We start from the raw sequence: 24,387 nt of genomic DNA, 5'->3' as shown, positions 1-24,387 counted from the left end.
TGTGAAATCCGGTCACAATTGGTTTCTACTTGGCCATCTTTTCGCACTGTATATTATTAAAATAAAAAGACGGCCAAGTAGAAACCAATTGTAAATTTTTAGTTAAATTAATTTTGGTAACAATGCAGTGTAATCATCTTTTATCGTCTCAGTAGTATTGTTTATATTGCAAGCACACATGTACAGCTAGCTGGATGTGATAATGTGAAGCATATACTGAGAAAACGAATGCATAAGAGTGTCTATACTGTAAATGCTTTCTTGGCCACATTTTGATATTTTGGTTGTAGTTACTCTATCAACATGTACTTGTGCATTCTTGGCCTCGCCTTTTTTTTACAGCTGGGCTGTTTTTGGCACAGGATATCACTACTGACTTTTTGTTGAATGGACCCAATGGAGAACATACAGTTACTGAAGATTGGCTATTATATTACATAGGAGACACTGCATGCATGCATAATAACAGCTTCAGTATCAGATTAGCTAGTTAAATCAGCAAAAGCTTCAAGTTCAGTGTTTAGAAGCGCTACTAAAAGTGACTTGCTAAGAGAAAACTCGTTCAAATTTCCCTCAAGGACTCACGTGATATTTTGTGTGATGCTTCACGTGAAAATAACGGGGGATAGTGCAGTGACAAAGTCGAGGCTACCATCTTAATGGTTCTTCCTGAAGCGGTGGGTTGGTGATATAACTAGTCTCTGTGTGTAACAAGTGGAGGCGAATCGGCTGCGAGTTGTTGCAATTGCTGAATGTATTCCTCGGAATGGACATGAAGACGCTGAATACATCACACTATTCTCCTAGCGAATTGCCGAGTAAGTTTGTATATAAGTCATTGTAAACGGATACATAACTACCGTCGTAATTTTAGACAGGAATCCCCCACGCCATAGTAGCTTCCTGGGATTATATATCTATGCTTTTGTAGGCCAGATCTTTGTAGCTGGCTTGTTCTAGCAGCTGTGTGGGTCAGACCGCGAACAAGTTGAGCTGAACCCTAGTGAGAAAACAGCAAAAAATGAAAGATTTTTTCTCAACATTTCAACCAATCAGATGGTTGGTGATGACAACGAAGTTGTCAAGAGCAGACAAATGCTTCCATCAACACGCCAATTGATATGCTCGCAACCGGGATCAAGAAGTTTGATCGCCAAAATATTGCCTTGATCACTTGATTTCATCTTTCCAAGAGCCTTGATTCTTGATTGTCAACCATAAAAGCTTAGTAAATTCTCGTGTTTCCCAAAGTTAGCTTTCAAAGGTGCTTGATCACCACTTTAGTGGATGCTTTGATCGCTTGACTCACTGCAAAAATACCCCTTGATCACTTGATTAAATCTTGATCCCAGTCGCAAGTGCATCAATTGGTGGTATGGAGGTGACTACCCCTTGATCAAAGCATAGATAGTATATACTAGTGCTGAGCGATAGTAAAATTTTACTATCACGATAGTTACTCATTAAATATCGCGATAGTGAATACTATCCCGATAGTTTATGAAACATAGAAAGTTATTTTGCATGCACAGGACATTTGTTAATTAACTGTGTGGGCGGCCGATAGAATATGGACTTTTGGTAAAGCTTTTACAGGCCACTCCTTTGTAAGAAAGCTGGTAATACCAACTGTAAAACAGTATAGAAGGGTTGTTAATACCATTTTAATGCAGATCTGAGCTTATCATAACTATCACGATAGTGATATCCCTACTATCGCGATAACGATAGTGATTTACTATCGCGATATATCGCACTATCGATACTATTGCTCAGCCCTAGTATATACCCTACCCAGGATTGCATACTGGCAGACATCAAAGAAACAGTCCGCGTTGTACTAATCAACACCTTTCCTTTGATGATTTTGAGCACGCTACAAAGGGAACGAGTGGTTTTTGGACAGTTCGCCAACTCCCTAAGATTATAAAGGGCAGTAGGAATAGTAAGGTTGGTTAGATATTGTATTGAATTAGCGTGATATGCATTGAAACAGCCTAAAATCGCTGTAACAGACCCCTAAGCATGCCTTTGTGTACTGTATGTAGCGTTTCAACAGTTTGGGGATTTCAGAAGACTTTATCAGTAAAAAGAGTAACTTTTTAAAGCATTAACTCGCGGAGTTTACCTAGAAAAACGGTTTAAAGTTTGTCTGGTTGGTACATGATTAATTTTGGCTGATTAATATTAAAATTATTTGTCATTTAATGTGCCAAAGGTTGGGGATAATAAAATCTCATGTGCATGAAAAATAGTGTATTTCTGTCAGTTTTCTGGCAATTTATTTATCTAAGGAAGGTTTAAACAACACAAGTAGTTTTTATTTATACTGTGATTAAATAAAATCCACTCATGAAGTATAAACGTTTTGTAAATAATTTACACTGTGCAATTATTGCTAATAAATTTTTTCTATTTTATAGCTTGCGGATGAATGACAGAAGCTGGGTTAAAAACTCTGGTGTAGACCAAAGAAGAAAGAATTTTCTCCAAATTTTATCAGTATTCAGTGTAGCTGAAAACTTTAGTTACAGATCAGTGCTTTTATGACTCCAAGGCCGTAGCCAGACTTTTATCTGGGTAGGTTCTTTCAGAAGAAAAGTGGACCTGTTTACATGACATGTTTCAGATTATATTATGGTGTGTGCACCCAGCATGCTGAAACTAGGGGGGTCTGGGGGAATGCCCCCACAGGAAATTTTTTGAAAATAGATACTAAAAGGTTGAATTTAGACAGTCAATAAAAATAACAATTTTTTAGGTAAGCTTAAGACCAGCTGTATGGATGATATCTGGAAAAATATCTCTACTGCTACTGTAATTATACCATCTGCACATGCATGTCTAAATATAATATATTGGAATGTCACAGTGAATAAGAATGGGAAAGATTGAGCACTCTGCCATGATCAACAGGGGCAGTGGAACAGAACAAAGAGTGTCTTAAACAATGAAATTTACACATTGCATGGAGTTAAAGCATGGATGCTATTCGTGGGCTCTGCAAGGAGGGGCTTGTCCACCAAAATCTTACATTTTAATGAAAGCTGGGTTTAGACAGTCTACATGTAAATTTAGTAGCTTTTAAAAGAAAATGTAATTGTGACTGTTCTATTAGAGTGATTGTTCTATTAGAGAGGCTGACTGCTCTATTAGAGTATCTCGATCTTGCACTGCATTTAATACAAGCACTGACAGAATGAGTTAATCGGAGCGCTTAATTTAGCTTCTTATTAGTGGCCGCAGGCTTTGCTCCTGAAAATTTGGATTTGTATACTAAAATTGTGGACCTTTTTGCTAAAATTGTGGACCTTTTTTACTGAAATTGTGGACCTGGAGGGCGGTTCTTCAGAACCCCCCCTTGGCTACGGGCCTGGACTCAGTCCTTTTAATGAGTCTGACAGTTTATGGGCAAAAGCATTCACTGTGTCTTTATTCTCCTTTCTCAAGCACCACTCGAGTAATCGCTCTGCAGACTTTCTACTTTCAATTGTCGAGGGTGCTTTAACTTGGAACGAATCGTCTGAAAGCACTTGGCTCTAGAGCTAGCACCAGCTCGTTTTCATAACCTGTGATAAAGACAGAAAGGTGAGGTATACGTATTGCATGTAACCATAAATTACATATTGTTTACCCACCCAAATTAAGCCAAAGATTCTACCCCTTTACCTCTGCCAGAATAATCGCTACACTACGCCATTTTTACAAACAAATTACGAAAATGTAACGTAATACCGGTTATTAAAGTACAACGAGGATTGTACGTGTTGATTGGTATTGATAACCTCGGTGCGCAATCCCGGGTAGGGTATATACTATCTATGATCAAAGGCTATAAGGCTATATACTTTTATGGCTTCCTCTAGTGTATGGTGAAATCTTTGGCTATAAATGATGTGTCAGGCATTTGAATGATTAGCAAGTAAGTCAATACTACAAAACTAATAAGTTAATATTTTTGAGGGCTCAGCTCAATGCGTACATACAGTATACCATAATTACTACGCATCAATCAATTGATGTGATGATAATATGTGCAGATCTGAGACAACCATGGATCCTATTATATAGTAACTGGGCAGATATATAGAGTTATGTATGCTCTGATATAATTGTTGAGTGTTGTAGTTTACCAATGGTCGAAGCTAAATTAACCATTTTAGATAGCTTTTTGTGTTGTTGAAGGTGTCAGGCAAACTCCAGTTAGGGCCAGGCAATAAAAGATTATTTTTCAAAAGAGGAGAGGAACATACTTAGGCCCGCAAGGTACAGGCTTAATCTATTTACCCTTGTAATACATCTATCAATGTATTTCCCCACTACCCCTCCCTTCGGGCATATATGGGGCTATAGTGGGCACAACTGAATGTTAAATGCCCCATGGTATATAGGGCAAACCTATTGTGTCAAATCCCCACCCATTGGCTCCAGTTGCAACGTGGGGATTTACTCAGGATTTGACAGCGTAGAAAAAATACTTGGGTGCTTAGATTGCATGTCCCCCATAATGGGGCAGCAGTTTCATGTCAATTGCCTTGTAAAGCCCCACTTACATCCAAGGGGGGTGGTGGGGCAACACATTGGTAGGTGCATAATGAGTTTGCATCATAAATCTTGTGTTAAAAGTTAGGCTGTCTTGTGTTTGTTGTGCTTATAGCAGCTAATGTGGTTATTCTTAAACAAGGACTGGAGAATCTTCCACCTTTACCTATCAACTAGATCACTGCTGGTTATAAAATTTCCTTTGCTGTTGTAACTTGTTTACCATTATGCTAGCTATAACCATTAGTCCCTCCTAGTTTATATGTCTCCTAGTAACAAAAATTGTTATGTCAAAAATGTAGCATAGATGAGAACCACAAAATAAGTCAAGTAATATATTACAAAATTGGTCATCAACTGCTACCAGCTCCAGTATGCTGAATAATACATCTTGGGAATGGCTATGTGGGATGCCCACTTTAATGTATAGAAAATGATGTGATGCTCATGTTGTATAGGTGTTAGTCACACTGTTTTACTCCTCCCATACAAGACCTGCCTCAATCTGATCAGCCCAAGGAACCTTCATAGGACCTCCTGACCATAAAGACTTTTGTAAAGTACAATTGTTGAAGTCCAACTACAACATGTGGTGAGTATAATTGGAATGTTGGTGTATGTGTGTAGTGCATATTAGTTGTGGGACAATGGCAGGGTCCTGGATTTGAAGAACTGGCCCAGACACATACTCAGCTTGAATAATAGTATATGTACACACATATGCTACACACACACTATAGCTACATATTTACATGTTTTTAGTTAGCTAGCTGTGCTTTACCATATACTGTATCCATATCAAGAAGTTTACGGAGATTTGGTCCAGCTGCACCGATTTGTTCACTATAAGTTGCACAGTTTCTATTGTACTGACACTTTGTACTCACATATCTTTTCACTCAAAAGACGAATTTCAGATTCGCAAGTACCATGAGAAAGAGCAACTCTTGACGAACAGGATGGTACCAAGTGAAGCTCAGTACACAAAAACTCCGCTCGTCATTTTCACAATAAAAGAACACAATCATCTGCAATACATTTCCAATGGGCATTTTGATTATTCCAATAAATTCATTCATATCTCGTGACATGCTTGGATTATCCCGGATTCGCTGCTAGATTCTTTTAGCTTATTCTTGAGCGATTCCAACAAGCCATAGTGAGCACATGTAGTGTAAACTATCACTTGTCAAAACAATGGCAAAGTTGGAGGTTAAATATGTGCGTGATTCTGAGCGAGATTATTGCTTCGATTTGGCATGGACTCCATCTGGCTAGGTCTGAGTAGTAATGCACAGCAAGTCTTTAACTATAAATAACTCCTTAGAGGTAATACAGAGCTTTAAAACAATTTTATTAAAGAAGTTCTGTATGCGTACTAAAGTTCTAATGTTCCAGTACACCTGTCATGAATACACTATACGCAACATATATAGACAGTCTGTGATGACTCCTTTAAGTAGAAATCTCTCAAAACCTACAAAAGTGGAAAAATAGCAACAGTAAAGTCTTTAATCAATGAAATATAACAAGTAAAAATAATTGCAGCTGCTAAATTGCTTTGATTATAATTAGACTTATCACCTGCAGCTGGCCTCAAACTTCCGTTTTTGAGCCAAACTTCCTGATATGCCTTTCTGTATGTGCAGGGTGGATACTGATGTTGTGACTGTTGGTGGGTGAATTTATGGTGAATGGACAAATCATTAATTTTGTGGTACCAAGACCCCACTACTATATTATGAACTCTTGGTGGACTTCATAGCCAAACACTAGTGTATCTGGCTTCTTGTGCTATTGTAGTCATTGTTCATAATGTAAACGTTTACTATTACAGTATATTCATGCTATCATTAAAGAGTTTTTATAATGGTGGGTGGTTGTATGAGGGTCTAACAAGGGCTGTGACTGAAAGGTGATGCGCTCAGCTGATGCTGGCTTTTCAGTAGTGAACACTCGAAGTTTCACCGGCACTGAATGGCTGGGGCAGGATCAGAGCCGTGCACGGGTAATGTAGCAGTAAATTACTTCCAACTGTATCCCAACACTATACAGCGGGTATGAAACAGCTATATGCCGGTACGGCTCTGCATGGGGGAGTAACGCTATAACGAGTCAGTGGAGGCATACCGTGGCGAATTTAAAACAAATCAGTGACTGGACTCTTAATTAAACCCGCGGCCCGGAGTTGACAGCACAGTGTCCATCAAATCAGCCAGCTCGCTATGGCTAATGTAATGACCTTTCCCACTTTCGCGCTGTTTGGGAATTAAGGCGGGCGCCTCACACCTCGACTTCATGGCGGCAAGTTTAAATCTTCAAAGAGCACAAAAGCGATCTCATAAACTTACAAACGGCAACTCGAAATTAAATGTACAGATACATTGTGTAAAAAGCCCCTGATAGCCGCAGCCTTTTTACAATACGACTTCATGGTTGAAAGAAAATCGCCCCAATGGGATGCGATGACGAAGAAAATGAAAAAAAGAACGATGCACATTTGAATAAATAATTTAATTAACACATGGTAAATGGGTGGGCGATGGAACAAACTACTCCAACAATTAACCTGACTTTTCGTGTGGTAGTTACTCATTATACAAAGGTTACATGCCCCTGGTTTCGAGGTGGAGTCTTTTAGTAAGGCTGAGATTTTGCCATGCAGATTTTAAAAGATTGTGTAATCGATCTCTCATGTAAATTTTAAAAAAAAAAAAATGAAACGACTCACAGTAGTGGTCGCGTGTTTATTATTGTGGGCTTGCGCTTTGTTGTGCTTCTTGGCCTCGCGGCTCACTACCGTGAGTCTTGATTGATCACTACCGTGAGTCTTGATCGATCACTACCGTGAGTCTTGATTAATCACTACCGTGAGTCTTGATATGCACACACACACATATATATATACCAACACAGAAGGTACTAAACATAATGGTTACAATAGCAAGCATGCATGAGCTCAAGCCCCGGCTGAAGCAAATTTCAGCCTACTTGGCATTAGCCATATATTTGTAAACCCTGCATTACCATAGGGAGACCAACTGTGCATGTGCAGTGTAAATTACAATTCTTCTTCGTCATGTTATGTAATGGCTTGATAGGGTGAAGGTTGAGAATTGGTAGTGTGTGTATTTGTTCCAGTGAAAATGGAAGGAGTTATGATACACATCTATTTTATTACTGTGTAGGTTTTAATCAAAATGTATAGCACAGTTCAGCCCATGTTTAATTTTACCAATTTGCTATGCTGCACTATAGTGCTCAAAAATCAGTCTTATTACTATTATTATGCTCATGACATAATTTTCTGCAAAATTTGTTTTGATTAAATTGTGCTTTCTGAACACACCAATTCTTTTAGTTTGTGAGCAATTGCTTATATAAAAACCATGGAAAATCTATTCATTTGGCATTCATCTTTAATATCTCCAATAATTCTGCAGTTAAGTATAGAGTATTTTAATTTTTTTCATGACATTCTTTTTACAGCATGAGTCTATTTCCTGTTGTATATTACCTCTAATTATAAGTTTTATCTTGATATGTTTCAGAGCCATTATGCTTGTACTAATTGTCAGGCACCTTCATCAAGTGTTAAGAAACACTATAGTTAAGAAACACTATACGCAATGGGTAAAAGGGACATACATTTTGACACAACGTAACACATCAAAAAGTAATTAAACCTGGTTTACCAGTAATTATTGTTTCACTTATTTCACAGCACCTTACTGAATGTATATGTACACATAGTAAAGACAGAAGCTGTAAAACATATAAAATATTATACAACTCCATGATGCACAAAAATCACAATGATTACTATAAGCCACCACTTCCTTGTGTATAATCACTGGGGTGTATACTTGCTGCATGAAAATGGTGGCGGTTAATTAGTTTACTATAAATACACAAGTAGAAAAATTATACTGATACAGTGTGTATATTGCTGTTACTTACTGTGTGGACAGACAGGCCACCAGAGCAAACTGTATATACGTGTGCAGTCATGCACATGTTATTTAGAAGCTTTTCAATGCACTACAATAGGTGTATGCACACACTTGTATTCATGTACTAACTATAAATAAATTGTACTCTATAAGGACTTTGTGGAAGTCATATCAACCAAACAGAATCCCTATAACATGCTAAAGTTTGTCATTGGATTAAAATTATCAATGGCAAAGAGTGAAATTGGAATGTAATACTGCCCGAATCATACTGTCATGCACGTTTCCTACTTAATATGGTTTGCAACTGCAAGTTGAAGAACTTTGGAACTCTAATATATGTATACTATAGTGTTTTCGTAATTGCTGGTCCATTAAAATGCACAGGGAATTGGATCCAGGAATGGAGCAAGAGATACAGATTAATTTTCAAGAAATAGGTTATTTTGTACTGGCTATGATCTGGATAGCTATGATCTGCATGCTGGACAGTTTAGCCAATTCAGTCAAATTCCACATTAACTATAAGTGTCTACCATGAGTTAAATGTATAGTGTGAAACCTGTGTATTAAGCTTACTTAATTGGGACTGACCAAGAGTGTACAGTTGTCCTGATTTTCCAGGTCCGTTACATACTAAGAGATACGATGGGACCATTATCCCGGGCTCATTTTCAAGTGTTGATTAAAAGGTTCCACTATATATGTGACCAGACCTGCAAAAACAGGGCATGTGGGCACATAAAATTAGCCTACTTTTTCAAACTTTTATCGCCCATATCCTTTGATTCCACTGTGTTATGGTCATGAAATTCTTAACCTATAATTAACATTTAATTGACCTTATACTAAAAGCGCGGTTACAGAATACGAATATTCAATTGCAGCACTTAGATATGACTTGTTATGTGAAGGGGTATAGTACAAAGTATATGCCGTACAATAATGCAAGGAACATGACAATGGTTGATCTTTCTGTTTATATAATCAGCTATATTGTGTTTATTAATTTACACCAAAACAGCTAAGCTGTGAAAAAGGGTGCAGCCCTTAAACCAGGGTGAAAAAGTTGTGACTGGCGGCCAAGAAATAGCTGCAATGATATTAATGCCAAAATCACCTTTTTTCACAGCTTGGCTGTTATGTTAATGCCAAAATCACCTTTTTTCACAGCTTGGCTGTTTTGGTATACACAAAACTAGATTGTGTGCCTGTTACACATGGTTGGAATAATCTTAACTGTGTTTGTTTAATTAATCATAGCTATAGAGACTAAATAAATACTAGCTGAACAATGCAGTAGTATGGTTTGTGTTTTTCTGTGTGTCTACTACAAGTGACCTAATATCAACATAGCAGTAATATAATAATCATGGGCGCTGTACATTTCTTAAACTCCAAACCAAGTACTAAAACCAAGATGGACATGAGTGGATCTAGGAGCTTGCAACAGAAAGGGCACAGCCAGGCAAAGATGCCAGAAGGTAGTTGGCTAACTCAAATTCACGATTCATTGTATATTATGACTGTATTATTAGAGTTATTGACTGCCCTAGTAGAGTATTCTATTTGTTATGAATTACAATAGTTAATTAAGCTAAAAGAGGCTAAATGTCCCATGCACCATCTATACCAGAGTGTGACTGCCATGATGAATCTACTATTGATCAAGGAGAATGTCATAGACAAGCCCAGTAAAATATAGGCTATATCTAAGGTGGACAGGTGAATGACAGTTTAATTTATGCATAAAGAACTACATGTCAGTTAAGGAGTACGTTCGCAGTTTGTTTAAAAAGCATTTGCATGTATTTAATATTACAGAAAATCATGGAAAACGCAATAAAATGGTGACATCCAAACTGTGGTGAATGCATACATGTGGGTATGTCAGCCATAAATCTTACAAATGTCATAAAGCACTTTACAGAAAGCCACAATTACTTTATTTAACTACTGACCAGACTAATTATAATCTAATGTACACACAAAGTTTTCCCTAAAGCAGCCAGCCTGTGGTTATCACATGATTCAAGTTACTATGGTAAGTGAATCTGCTAAAGTACTATATATAGCTGCCTTGAATATAAATCAATGCAGTGGCTAATTGTATATATAACGACTGTTTCAACCAAAGCAACAAATACAATACACTGGGTGTTGCTAATCACTGGACTTGACTAGTGGTCTTTTTAGCAATAAGACAAACAACCTAGTAACAGTATGAAAGAACATTACTGTCCATCACTACATTTTAACTATCCCACTTTGAACTACTCAAGATTACAATCACAAGTTTTTATTTACATTATGAACAAATGGAGAGTATACAGCCCTGTAATAAGAGGTAATCGGAATGATTATAAATCTTGGACAACATTTTCAATATGTGACCATTAATGTCATATTTTACAACTCAAATATTTATGATCAAAATGAGACATTCCAATCTACCAATCAGCTTTACAATGATTAGAATCATTAGTCAGTATTTTGAATTACAAGAAGTTCTGTAAAATATTTTAACAGGTGCACAAGTGTTGTAGTGGTGACACAGCAAAGTATATAGATTTCTATGTATTTCACATGTGACATCAAGACTGATTTCCAAAATCTGGTCACCTATTATCTTACAAGCATTTTAACCCCATATGTAGGTAGATATTATCATTTCATATGAAAAGAAAGGAACTGAAATATATGATAAATAGCAAAGTTAGCTACACTATGATAAACATGTACATGACTATAAACAAAAGCTTTGTGCAAACACAGTCAGTTGATCAGCATTGTTCAACTACTACACATACTCATTCTTCATGACTTCTGCTAAATTCTTCCATTGGAACTGCTCCATATTCTCATCCTCAGATTGTACCCAATCATCTTCTATACTGGTAGGAAGTAGCCTTCTTCCCTTCTTATAACCATTACTACAATTCTTTATCTGAAATATTAAAGTGCTGTAAAATGAAGTATAAGAAACAAAATTAACAAACGACTGTTATAATTTATTATGAATGAATTGTTTTGCATAGTTATATATATCACAGCAGGGCTAGAATCTTAGTTACTGACATGAGTTGAGCAGAAGCCAAGGACGAGTGTAGATATTCTACGAGTGCTGTGATAGAACTAGCTTCTTTTATCTGACAAAAAGACTTGAATGTGCTTTAAATTGCTGATATTGCCACAGACGTTTTTACGACGCACACAGATTTAGTGGTTAACACAGCAACCATGAAAATAAAATCTGTGAAAATTTTGACATAGACAATGACCAGCGCACTCGCCAGCGAAGCACTTTCACCATGCTTCACCAGGCTACCACATTTATGGAATCCCCCAGTTGAAGATACAGTGAATTGTGAATTTAGTAAAGCAAGAGACCATGTCACAGTAGTGCTACAAAGGTACACTGACCATCCAGGATATGAATTGGTACTTGAGATTGTTTTCAGCTCTTTGTTAACACAATCAATAGTTGACTGCAACACGCTGCTAGGAAAAGTACTGGGCTTGGCTAGCTTAATAGCTTGTGTAGTTCACTATAGTATAGCAGCATAGACCCCAAAATTAGCCAATTGCAAATCGTGTACTTTTTCATAAAATCATGAAACTTTCTGTATAAGTAGTGACATGTATTTTGTGATATAGTTCCATCACAAATTTGATCTTTGGTGACCTTTATGGCCATTATTGCACAGAAATTTGACCATTTCTGTCTAATTTCCCTGAGGTATTAATTAAGCTGTTAAAACATGGTACCAAAGTAAAGGTCTTGTTGAATGAAACAACTTGTTTATATTTGCAATGTACCTGTGAAGGAGGTAGCTACATTCTCAAACTTCATGTTTAATATAAAAGATCATAACTTTCGAATAAAATTGCCTTTAATCCTAGTCGTTTCATTCAATAAGACCTTTACTTTGATACCATGTTTTAACAGTTAATTGATATACGTCTCAGGGAGATAGACATCAATGATCAAATTTCGGCCATAAAGGTCACCAAAAGTCAAATCTGTGATGGCATTATATCATACACTTGCCACCTCACTATCTGTGAATAGTTCACACTGTCTTGTTAAAGTATTTAATGTGATTGACTACACACAGTTCAGTGATCTACACTGACTCCTAATGGTCACTGCTTTTGTACTCCAATTTGTTAGACATTGTCAAAACTGTAACAATGGCACACTTCAGTGCCCTAAATCCCTGGTGGAGGAGATCACCGAAATTGAAAGGCACTGGACAGAGGCATCCAACATGAAAAGCTTCCAGAATGAAACAATGTAGTTACAGACAATAATACCATACCTGTTTCAGTGCCCATACAAAAGTCTCAATAGTAGCAGTGAAATTTATCCCGTATTTCACTGGTAGCAGTGAAAAAGTTGTAATTGCAATTTCATTGGCTAGAATTTATGTTAACAATTAGTGTTGACACGTGTTTAGTACATAGTGACAAATTGCGTATATAGCAACGCTAATGCACAGCATGCGTATATATGCAGCAAGTATGGTATTAACTGGGAATAGCATGGGTAGCAGTGAAATTTGGGATAAATACCACTCTTGTTGTATTGGAAATGGTAAATTTCCAATACAACACTCGTGATATTTATCCCAAATTTCACTGCTACCCATGCTATTACTAGTACATATACCACCAAAACTCCTACCAGTTAGGACTGTTCATTGATGAGCATCAAATTGTCAGGTGCAGGGGTAGACTCAATGACAGTTCACTCCTATTAGGAACAAAGAATCCAATGCTACTACCTCACATTCATATGAGCAATGTTCACAGCAGACTGAAGCATAGCGGAGTCAATGACACTCTTGCAACAATCCAAGAACAATTTTAGATTTTGAAGGGAAGGCAGGCAGTCAAGAAGGTCATATGACATTGTGTTACTTGTAAGAAGACGGATGGTCATGCTTACCCTCCAGTCAACACGCCTGATTTGCAAACAAATGATCCCTACCATTCAAGTACAGGAGTTGACTTTACTGGACCTTCTACATAAACCAAGCCTCCAATTCTGGTTGAAGTTTATGTGTGCTTTTTCACTTGTACTTCTACTACAATGGTGCACTTGGAGCTAGCTCCAATCTTAATGCTGAGTCATTACTACTTGCTTTTCGTCATTTTATGAGTAGGCATGGCTTGCCTACAACACTTTTGTCTGACAACATAAAGACTTTTAAATCCACACATAAAGACATTGTGGACTCAACAGAAAGTTCCTCACATTTGAACAGACACCATTTTACTTGGCATTTTTTGTTTAATGAGCCCCTTGAAAGGGGGGAGCGGATGATACAATTTATCAAAAGGTGTTTGAGAAAGGCAATTTGCAGAAGTACGTTGACCTTTGACCAGCTGAACATTGTGCTAGTTGAAGTAGAGGCCTTATAAGGCCCTTAACTTATGCATATTGGTAAGGTGTCATTTCACAATCCCACTTGCCCATGGATAAAGTAGATAACCAGTACTCATGATTCCTTGGTAAAGAAGAGTAAGCAACTAAATAACACATTAACTTTCTATCTGGAGGAAGATGTACTAAGTAAACCTAATATAAGTGCATTAAGGAACTCAATGATAAAAGTTGGAGATATACTCAAAAATGATTGTGAATTACGGCCAAGAGTGTAAGAAACCTTACAATTAATTTTCTTTTTGTAGATATGTAAAATTGTTGTTAATGGCATGTTAACAAGTGAAGTTTAATCCTTACAATCTGGGCCGATTAGATCGTGTATCCTACAGACGTTGAGACAGATAAGTCACTTCAACAGATGCCCTTTCACAGTGTTGACAGAATCCAATATACTCACATGGAATTAGCAAAGAATATTTAGACTGCAAATAATAATAATGATACTGTTCACACTTATACAAGCATGCAAGCAACTTACCTTTTGATAGTTTTTGTGTCCCACATATACAACAAAAAAAACTCCTAAAATCACAATAATTATGATGAGTAGTAATGTAGTCGTATCAGTCATGTCAGTAGTAGTTGGATTAGAAACTGCTTTAGTGGGAGGAGGTGGATTTGCACTAAACATACAATTAGAATAATCATAATGATATTCTGTGCTACAAGTAGAGACATTATTGGAACAAACTAAACTGTTACCCTTGAAACATTTAAAATCTTTAATTTTGATTTCACTATCGTTGTTCCAATTGAAATTAAAATAAATTTTAGTCTCATCATAAATCAAGTCTTCTTTATTGAATTTCCAAGTAAAATTACACTTGTCAATACCATCTACTAGTTGATGTACATGTCCCCCAGATGAACAGGGAGTGTTTACCTTTACCTCCACATTCTTCACAAGGGAACAAGTTGGGATACTATTTTTACCCTGTATTATACAACTAGCTACAAAACTATAACAAACTCCAGTACGTTGATTGTTATAACTCTCTGTTTCAAGACAAAGCCACTTGTCCTTTGTATCACAATGCAACAGCTTATTGATGAGGTTTAAAAGTTGTGAATCTCCATTAATGTTTGAATAAGAATATAATGCCCATGAACACTTGACTTTGCTATTGCTATCTTCATCTTGATGAGTGGGCTTTACTATGATGTTTCCTGTGACATTACCATTTAGAGTACTGAACTTCAGTCCTTTATCTCTGTCTTCCACAGTAATACTAAGACGTGCCTTCTTTAAAGAAACAAAATGGGCACAGTAATCCAAAGACCCATCATCAGTAACAGGTGTTAGTGTACCATCTACACACACTGAGCAATTGACTGAGTTGTCTATCAAGTTTATCTCAGTACAGTTAACTTCTCCAACATTACACTTTTTTCTGTTTAAAATACTCTCAGTTAAGCACGACTTCGAAGTTTTTTCCAATGCTGGAAGCAGCTGAACTGTCAAATTGTAAACTCCATTGACTTTTTCGTTCTTATTTTCAATTTCTTTATCCACCTTGCCTATAGCTACAGAAAAAGTGTATAGAGATCTGAAATGAGTGAAGAATGTGGCTGTCTATATATTCACAATTTGTTGATTTCAAATAAATTTTGCATGTAAAATTTTTACTATTAGCAGCCAAATTAAAAACATCAAGCACCATAGAACATAGCTGACGCCCTTTCTTACCAGAGATTTAGATACTCTAATAAAGCAGTCATGTAAAATAAATTTGTTCAGTATAACACAAAAAATACCAATTTCTTTGCACAAAAACAAATAAGTTTCTTACATACACAAATAGGGTACTGTGTTGAGCAGCCAGGAAACCATAAGTTAGTGTGTGCTGTAATTAGAAACAATGGGATAGCTAGACCATCACCTCGAAGCTTGTTCCCCATACACATTACATCAAGAAAACTTGTTTGTAACAAATAATTATTATGACAAACATAGTATACTGTGGTATACTAATGAATTGAAACTAATTGAATTTCATACGATGTTGATAACAAAATGTTAAATAATTCAATGTAAAGAGTCAAAACTCTTTCTGACTGTATATACAGATCCACGTACATTTGGTGATATCACTTATGGAACATAATTATGTTGTTACACAACCTGCTGCATAATGTACTCTCTCAATCACTACAAGAAGATGGCAGACTAGTTAATGAAAGCTGTAGGTAGAACAAGCAATCATTTCTACTAAGTTGAATTTATAATAGTAACACAAAAAACATTAGAATAACCTTAGATAACTGCTGTCTTCTGCAAGCATCTGTGGTATAGAAAAAAGTGTGGCTTCTCTACTATTTAAATATTAGATACTTAAATACATACCTTATTAAATGAATTTACAGTATTCTAGTTTCAAGACTGTACAATTGTGTACAAAATGTTTTTTGAATTTCAGACCACTTGATGGTCAAGGTACTGCAGGGTACTTGACACTAAAGCACATGGATAGTAGAGTTACATGACCACTATCTATAGCCTGTCAAACTAGCACACTGATACTGTACATGTCTGGAGTCTCACTGTCTCATCCACTCTTAACACTAGAGGAATTTTAATAGCATTACGTTAATATCTGCTGTAAATTGCAAAAGTATTAAACCACATTTTGATAAGTTTGTTTCTGTCTACAAACCTGATATTGTTGCAGGAACAAGATTATGGTTGAGATGAGACATGGTAGAAGTGATGGCTATGATAGTCTTTCTTGCCTGCACTAAAATTTACTCACAGAAACAAAATGATAGTATCAGTGTATAGACCCCTGTGTGAGGATGATAACTAAGATATTGCCTGAGTGCACTGGGATATAACTATTTTATATCCCAGTGCGACTCACAGCATCATTAAGCTGATTTTAGCAATGTATTCTAATTAATTAATTTGTTCACCATGAAACAGCTCATATAAGTAACACAAAAAGACGTACATCATGGCCACTCCAAGTTATTAAAATGTATCTATCTTATCTAGTGCCTTTTCTACACTCTTGTAACATGGCCAGTTTTGAGGTTTGCTAATTGACAATCCACATATGTACTGCTGTACCCAGCGTGGCACTTGGATCATCTCACACTTTGGGATATAATTAGAAGTCATGTTTACCTATGACTTAAAATCCCAAAATTTTTCATTCTACTTGATCTATGCAAATTACCTACTCTACAACAACATGTGAATATATTCATTACTCCTATGCCTGTGGTGGTAGTGGCTTAGGTTTCTATTGTGCAATTAGGCACCCACAAACATTTTTATATATACTCCCATGAACCCTTAAACGAATATTTCTGCATTTTATTGGCTTGTGCGAAGGCTGGTACAGTAGGTTTTATCTTGTGACTTTTCTTTTTATCACTAAGATACTATATAACTGCTTCACTTTAAAGACTGATAAGCTTTTCAGCAACAAACACTAGAATCATGTGTATTTATATGGCTTCTCGTAGTGAAGCGCTTGTAGAGTGAACAATAAGCCTCTGGCACTAAACAGCCACATGGATAATATAACGTAAAAAACCAATACCGTAGAGAGAAACTTTGGCGGGGGAAAGCTTTGGCGAATTTGACGATTTGCTACAAATTCGCCAAAGTTTAACCCACCAAATACTCTGAGATTAGCATCTTCATAGCTACAGATTGAGCTTGAATTCGCCAAAGTTTATTTTGCCAAATGCGATTTAGCTTGCTATTCGCCCAAGTTTCCCTCTATACGGTATATAATCCGTTAATGTACAAACTATTGCTACTGTATGAATATCGGTAGCGATATCGGTCCTCCTACTGCTCTGTACCAATACCAATATTGGTAAAAAACGCCATACCAATGACTGATATTTTAGCTGATCTGATTATCGGTACACCTCTAAACTGACTAACACCTTTGTAATAGATCACAAAGTAACATTAACTTAAACTGGAGAGATCACCCAACCACGACCAGTGATATCCGGATCCCCACAGAGTTATATTGTCAATCACACTCTGGAACACTACCATAAAATACTGTTCATCGAATTGCAAACACACATGTACAACTAGCTGTTGACATTAATAATTTATTGTAACTATATATATATATGTATGTATGTAGCTAGACACGGTGTCTGGAGGTAATAATCAGTCTAAATGTGGATACATTGTTAATTGTCACTATATATAATTAACTATGTATCCACATTTAGACTGATTATTACCTCCAGACACCGTGTCCAGGTACCAACCTGCAGACCTCTCAACTCTCACGGTTTCACCGTGAGACTCAAGTTTTTTAGCCTCTTCTCAAGGTCTCACGGTCAGGTACCAATTTCTCAAGGTCACGCTCTGGATCTCAAGAGTTCTCAAGTTTTTCGCCTGTAAACAAAACTCAAACCCACAATCAAAAACATTTTGTCAACTCAATATATGAAATAGAACTCATGTGACAAATATTTAAATTTTATGGCACTCAAATCAATAAAAGACTGGAGCCAACCTGTAGCCCAATGCGGTATTACAGCATGATAAGGTGACTTCTTGTTTTTGTTTAGTATTAACTAGAATTAAAATGGACTTGGTTACAAATGTAGAGGGCAGGAAATATGTCACGTGCCAGGGCAGAGGCCAGATTCGGACCTAGTGAAAGAATTAGTGATATCTACAATTATGACAAAGATAGGCATAAAGCTGAATAGACTTGTGACTCACATGATGCTACACCGTGCTTGGAATTCCAGGTTGCTTAGATTCTGTATGTAGAATAACACCATAGAGCATAGAAATAAGCTGCAAATAACAGCAGTATGCATGCAGTATAGCTAGTTCATGCTTGTTGACATTTTTATCCATAAAATGTGTGTGTGCATGAACCCCACTGTTGCATGAGGCCATACACTTGGGGTGTCTCAAGGTTAACCGTAGTTCCGAGTTGAGAGGTCTGAACCTGCATGATCTTCACCACAGGTGTATAATTTTATTATTGTACAAACAGTAAAACTAAAGTAGCTATACTTATGTAGGTAGTCTCACCCATCAATTCTTGTATGAGATGACATTCAGTACCGTCATAGGTATCGTTGCCATCGCACTTCGTCTCAGTGGTGGTACCCTCAATAATACAGCACAAACTGACAGCTACTAATACCAGTACTCCAAACTCAAAGCACTTCATCCTATACACTATCTCTTATCAACGCCACTACACGGTGTGAACTTCAACGCGTACGTGTCCAAAAAGCCGTACACGACATCATGGAACCAAACCTCACGTGGGCACGAGCAGAGCGAGTCGGCAACTACAGTAGTCTACTTGTAAGTGCCAATTTATTTTTTTATCTAATTCATCCAAATAGGAAGGAGTGGCACCCCGGCGGCACCAAAAGGCTAGGCCTGCACGAGCCATTGAACTCCGCGACTCCGTTTTTCACTTTTCCTGAAATACATGTGGATTTTGTCGCTGGTTCACTAGCTAGAGCAGACTAAGAAACTGCATTCTGAGTCACGTGAGTTATAAATCAGCTACTGGCGGTAGAATTTTAAAATCCGCTCTCCCGCATTGCTGTTTGAGTATTGGTTGACGAAATTCTGTGGTCAGATACTGTGCACGGATTTACTTGTAGCTAATAAAGAGAAACATTGCTTGCTTGTATACAATAGATAGCCTGTTGATACACTTGCAACCGCCTTGATTGTTTATAAAGGAGTTTGATATCTTGATTGTCAATTATAATTGGGCCGATGCTGAATTGCTGATTATAAAGTAAAGATTAGACTCTGAGGAGCTTTGCTAAGAGCCCAATGAGGCCGAGACTAGTTCATTCCAATCTTGAACAGTTCTGTAAGATTAGCTCTTGATAATAATTGTAAAAGCAAAGTTTAAATTAATTTCAAGGAGTTTTCTGCAGACATCTTGATCACCACACCTGTGAACATATTAAAAGCTGTATATAGGGATCTGTGACAGTCATGAGTAGATCAGTTATGAACCTAAAGTAAATTGCCATAAAGAATAGCATAGGGCCCCTATTTGGTGATTATTAGTTTCTCATCCACCGCCCACATCCTTCTGAGGCTACCGCATGGTAAGCCATTATTTACTCTGTGCATGCTCAGAAGTACACGTGATACCAAACCGTTATATTTTTTTGTTGATGAATGCTACAATGCACTATGTATTGCCAGGAGAACTGTTGTTTTCATTAGAAAATTGCTGCAGTGGATCCACCTTGTTGCAATCGTGTTCTATCGACTTCATCAAAGCAGCGGGCTTTCAGTTGACTGTCGAAAAACAGTTGGCGATCATGAAGAGTAGAATCAGCTGGTGAAGGAAATGTTGTAGTAAGAAAGAAAGACAATTTGGACAAGGTCTGTACATCAGTGTGTTAAAATAATGGCCTAATGGTAATACCCTCCCGCCCGCATCATAATAATTAAAAAGGCTGGATGAGAAACTAATAATCACCAAATAGGGGCCTAATGTCATTTGCAAAAATAATCCTAGTAGGCTAAATATGCTCATGGGATGGTGCTGCAGATGCAAGTTTTCATATTCAGCAACTGTGCTTAATATATAGGTACATGTAGGTGACTGTTGTATTAGAGTACTGACTGCTCCATTAGAATATCTTAATCTTCTATCAAAAAAATTTTTTTGGGGGGAGGGAGGTGACAGATGTGGATCCACCACTGCATGCTGTGACTTTATAGGACTCAGGAGGATGATATTAGATCTTAGTTTCTTGAGGATTTAGTTTATAAAAAAAATTATCCTTGTTTTAGTAACTTACAGCCATTGTGAGATTTAGCTCACCTCATCCTGTACAGGAAGCCACAATTCTTTATCCAATTACTAATCAGACTGATTATAAATTTAACATGCATGTATACACAAAACCTTGCTGTATAAACGTATAGTAATGGCATGCAATACCATATAGGTAGTATTGAGACAAAAGATCATTGGGCAGCCAAGAATGTTTGAGCAGTGTCGGCAAATCACAGACTTTCTGAATTCTTGCTGATAAAGCCATAGAAGAGAGACTACATATACGTGGGTTTTACTCTGCTTTTAGACGTATTAAACTGATAAGAAGTTTTAGACTATTGGCTCTTTCTGTGTATCCACAAACAATTCAGATTTAATGTATGTGTCTATACCTCACGATTCTTGTAAATCAATAAAATCATTTTAAGTAGCTTTTCCTATTTGAACTTTTTGGAATTTGTGCATGTATGCATATTATATTACAAGATATGTCTCTGCTTCACTTGACTCACTATCATGAGTCTTGATCATGAGTCTTGATCATGAGTCTTGATCACGAGTCTTGATCATGAGTCTTGATTGTAAGAGTTAATATGTCACTACAATTGCATGCAAAAGATTATCTGTTGAAGGTGGTGACTACTCTAAAAGTTTCAAATTGCTTTACACATGTTTTTTTACCTCAGGTTGAAGACAGCTTACTATTTGAACATGTTGAATCTGTAAATAAACAAACAGAATATATGACAGCCTATATGGTCATGCCTCAATAGTATTTGTCTAGTGATCTTACATGTTAACTATTTATAGGAAGCCATTTATCCTATTACTGACCAGACTAATTATAATTTAATATATAAACACAACATTTTCCCTAAAGCTATATATAACAACCAGCCAGCCTGTGATTATCACATGGTTAAAATTGCTATGGTAAATGTGTCTGCTAAAAAAGACATTGCCATATATAGCCTTACACATATATATGCAGTCGCTGGTTGTATGTAGTCAACAGGGATATGTACACTGCACGTGGTATAATATGTAGAAAAGGCTAGTGTATACGTAGGTACCTATTATGCTGGCATAAGGAGATGAGCTTGGCAAAGTATTGATACCAAACTATATATAAACCTTGCTTATGAAATGCATCTCACAGTCATTTTCATCATAGTGACCAAATTTTGGGAAATCACCCTTATGGGTGCATACGAAACATTTAGTTCTGTAACACAACATTATAAGTTAAATTCCTACCCATTTAAGGGTATAATAAACCATTATGTAGATACCTTGAATTACAAGAAAAATTGAAAAGTGGTTTCTGCTATTAACAACACCATGTCAGTTTCTAATTGCAAATATAAGGGTGATTTTCCATTATTTGGTCACTATTTAGTATTAAAATTCTATTATAGTGTTACTATATGGGTTTGTTGACTATAATGAGAGCAAAATAATAGCCCATAGAATATCTGATAAAGAGCTTCTGTTTTGGGTATGTAACTAAGTTACCCACTCAGGCTTTTATAATGAATGTGTTATTGTAGATGTATGTGTGTGTGGGCGCATGCATGCGTGATGTGTGTGTGTGGGTGAGTGCATGCGTGCGTGGTGTACCATGTGTGCCCTAGCCTGTGTGTGCCCTGTGTGTGCATGTATATAAAATGGCTATTGCTATATTCAGTGATTTCAATATTATAATAGTGTTGCCATTTGCTAAGTGATTAGATAATGACTATTGTTTTGAACACTTTGTTGTACACATAATTATAATGAAATTCAAAAGTGAACTTTGTGACTGGATGATGGAAAACAAAGACCATATTGACAATGTATTTAATTTCAAAAGAAAAGTATGGGAAGAGACATGCTTCTCCCTACAGTCTTACATGTTATGAAGCATAGGAAACCACAATTACTGTATCCAATTACTGACCAGACTAATTGTAATTTAATATACACACAACAATTTCCCTAAAGCTATAACAACCAGCCAGTCTGTGATTATCACATGGTCAAAGTTATACTATGGTAAATGTGTCTGTCAAAACACATAGCTTATAGCCTAAAACATGGATAATTTTTTGTATGTAGCCATGTGGTTTTGTATAGACTATTTGTAAAAGGGAATTTCTGAAAGTTAGCATAGCTGAAAAATAAGGCATCTGAGGACGTTTATCCAAGCTCTGAGATCAGATTTTGGGCTACTTTTAGTTAACATTTACAATAAATTAAATACTATTGCTAACTACATAATTATATATTAATACAACATCAATATCATGTCCTGTACAAAAACTCCAATAGCAGCTTGTGGTATATTTTTGATATACTGCAGCAAACTAGCCAATAGAATTAGTATATCACTTGAACATTTGATATACGTATCTGATTGACTAAATATAGTGTTTAGTTATTTTACCAGTTAGGCATGTCCGACTTGAAAACTACTGCCACCATTGTAACCAATACCTGTTACCTAGCTACAACATTGTTGCCTAGCAGCCATTGCTAGGAAACCACTACTAATTCTAAAATTGATTTTGGCACCATGGCAATGGTAGCTAAGCAACTACCAAAAAGCATGTAACTAGAACAGGTTTAAATTTTGTTGCCTAGCAATAGTTGCTGTGGATTGTTGGACAAATTTTCAAGAAGATTGCAGGCTGCAACACATGTGCATACTCCACTGCTTCCAAGTGGGAGACGAGATGTTAACATATATATAGGACAAAATTTGTGACTATGCTGGAGTTTTGATTACTCTATTAGAGTACTTACTTGATCTATTAGAGTATACTTACTTGATCTATTTAATTAGAGCATCTCGATTGTTTCAGTGTGGTGGGAGGTAAAAAACTAAAGTGTTGCTCAGGGTTTAATAGCCATAAATGGCATGGTGTTAGCTTAAGTGCAATTGCATGCAAAGCTATGCATGCTACTGAAATACAGTGGTATATAGTTGTTTGCATGCTATGACAAATTACCAATACAACAAAATGAAGCTAGCCACTGAGCTAGAGGTTTCTGTCAAAACCACAGAAACCCACCTAGCACTGTTAGGCTAGTGTGCGCTGCACCAATCATAGATGCTGGCATAATTTTAACATAAATATAATATATAGATGCCTGAAGGAGCATAATGCCAACACAATAGGCAAAATAATTATTCCTTGCCTATAGAATACAACTCACCATCAATCTATTGTAATATAGTAGATCTGGCGGATAAGTATTTTGACATGACTGTTTTGTTAGAGTATATTAAGCACAAAGCAGTCGTTGTTGTTGTTTTTGTTATTATCTACTTTACCAGTTAGGCACTGGAGGGTGTACACAGAAGGCAGAGCCTGTTCGAGGTGTTTACCCATAGCCTAGGAGCCTAAGCGAAAATCTTTCAGTCAATATAATAATTTGCACATTAATCTTTTAAACAGTATCTCACTAGCCCAAAGTTTATTATATTGTCCAGTGAAGAAGTGCAAATTTATTATATCAGAAAACAAAAGAGAATGAGGAATTTATTATAAGAAAATAATAACCTTCACTTTCCACTTTGAAATACTCAAGTCATGAAGATTACAATTGAAAGTTTTGTATCAAGTATACACCTTCACTATATGTAGCCCTGCATATGAAGGAAGAGAAAGAGAGGCCCTTAACGTCTCTCTCATTC

General features: G+C 36.6%; 1 protein-coding gene and 2 long non-coding RNA genes across 3 annotated transcripts; 2 read left to right on the top strand and 1 right to left on the bottom strand.

Moving 5' to 3' along the window:
• Positions 1-614: 614 nt before the first annotated feature.
• LOC136237605 (uncharacterized) lies at positions 615-6,328 on the top strand. Its single transcript, XR_010692581.1, has 3 exons — positions 615-818; positions 5,001-5,134; positions 6,192-6,328. It is a non-coding gene; the product is annotated as an uncharacterized lncRNA (long non-coding RNA).
• Positions 6,329-11,149: 4,821 nt separating this feature from the next.
• On the bottom strand, positions 11,150-19,245 carry LOC136238765 (uncharacterized). Its single transcript, XM_066029354.1, has 3 exons — positions 18,974-19,245; positions 14,426-15,471; positions 11,150-11,442 (listed from the first exon to the last, which is right to left on the bottom strand). Exons 1-3 carry the CDS (start codon positions 19,113-19,115, stop codon positions 11,296-11,298), a joined length of 1,335 nt encoding a protein of 444 aa, XP_065885426.1. The 5' UTR covers positions 19,116-19,245; the 3' UTR covers positions 11,150-11,295.
• LOC136238766 (uncharacterized) lies at positions 19,205-21,092 on the top strand. The gene is made up of 3 exons (XR_010693195.1): positions 19,205-19,255; positions 19,297-19,446; positions 20,881-21,092. It is a non-coding gene; the product is annotated as an uncharacterized lncRNA (long non-coding RNA).
• The last annotated feature ends 3,295 nt before the right edge of the window (positions 21,093-24,387 follow it).

The sequence above is a fragment of the Dysidea avara genome, chromosome 11, assembly GCF_963678975.1.
Source record: "Dysidea avara chromosome 11, odDysAvar1.4, whole genome shotgun sequence".
Taxonomy (NCBI): Eukaryota; Metazoa; Porifera; class Demospongiae; order Dictyoceratida; family Dysideidae; genus Dysidea; species Dysidea avara.
This window is presented reverse-complemented; position numbering and strand designations above follow the sequence as displayed.

Coding starts and splice junctions, on each gene's coding strand:
- LOC136238765 (XM_066029354.1), bottom strand. CDS start 19,115: ATGAAGTGCTTTGAGTTTGGAGTACTGGTATTAGTAGCTGTCAGTTTG. Junction 15,472..18,973: donor TCTCATACAAGAATTGATGG/GTGAGACTACCT, acceptor CTTTTTCTGTAG/CTATAGGCAAGGTGGATAAA. Junction 11,443..14,425: donor GACACAAAAACTATCAAAAG/GTAAGTTGCTTG, acceptor TTAATATTTCAG/ATAAAGAATTGTAGTAATGG.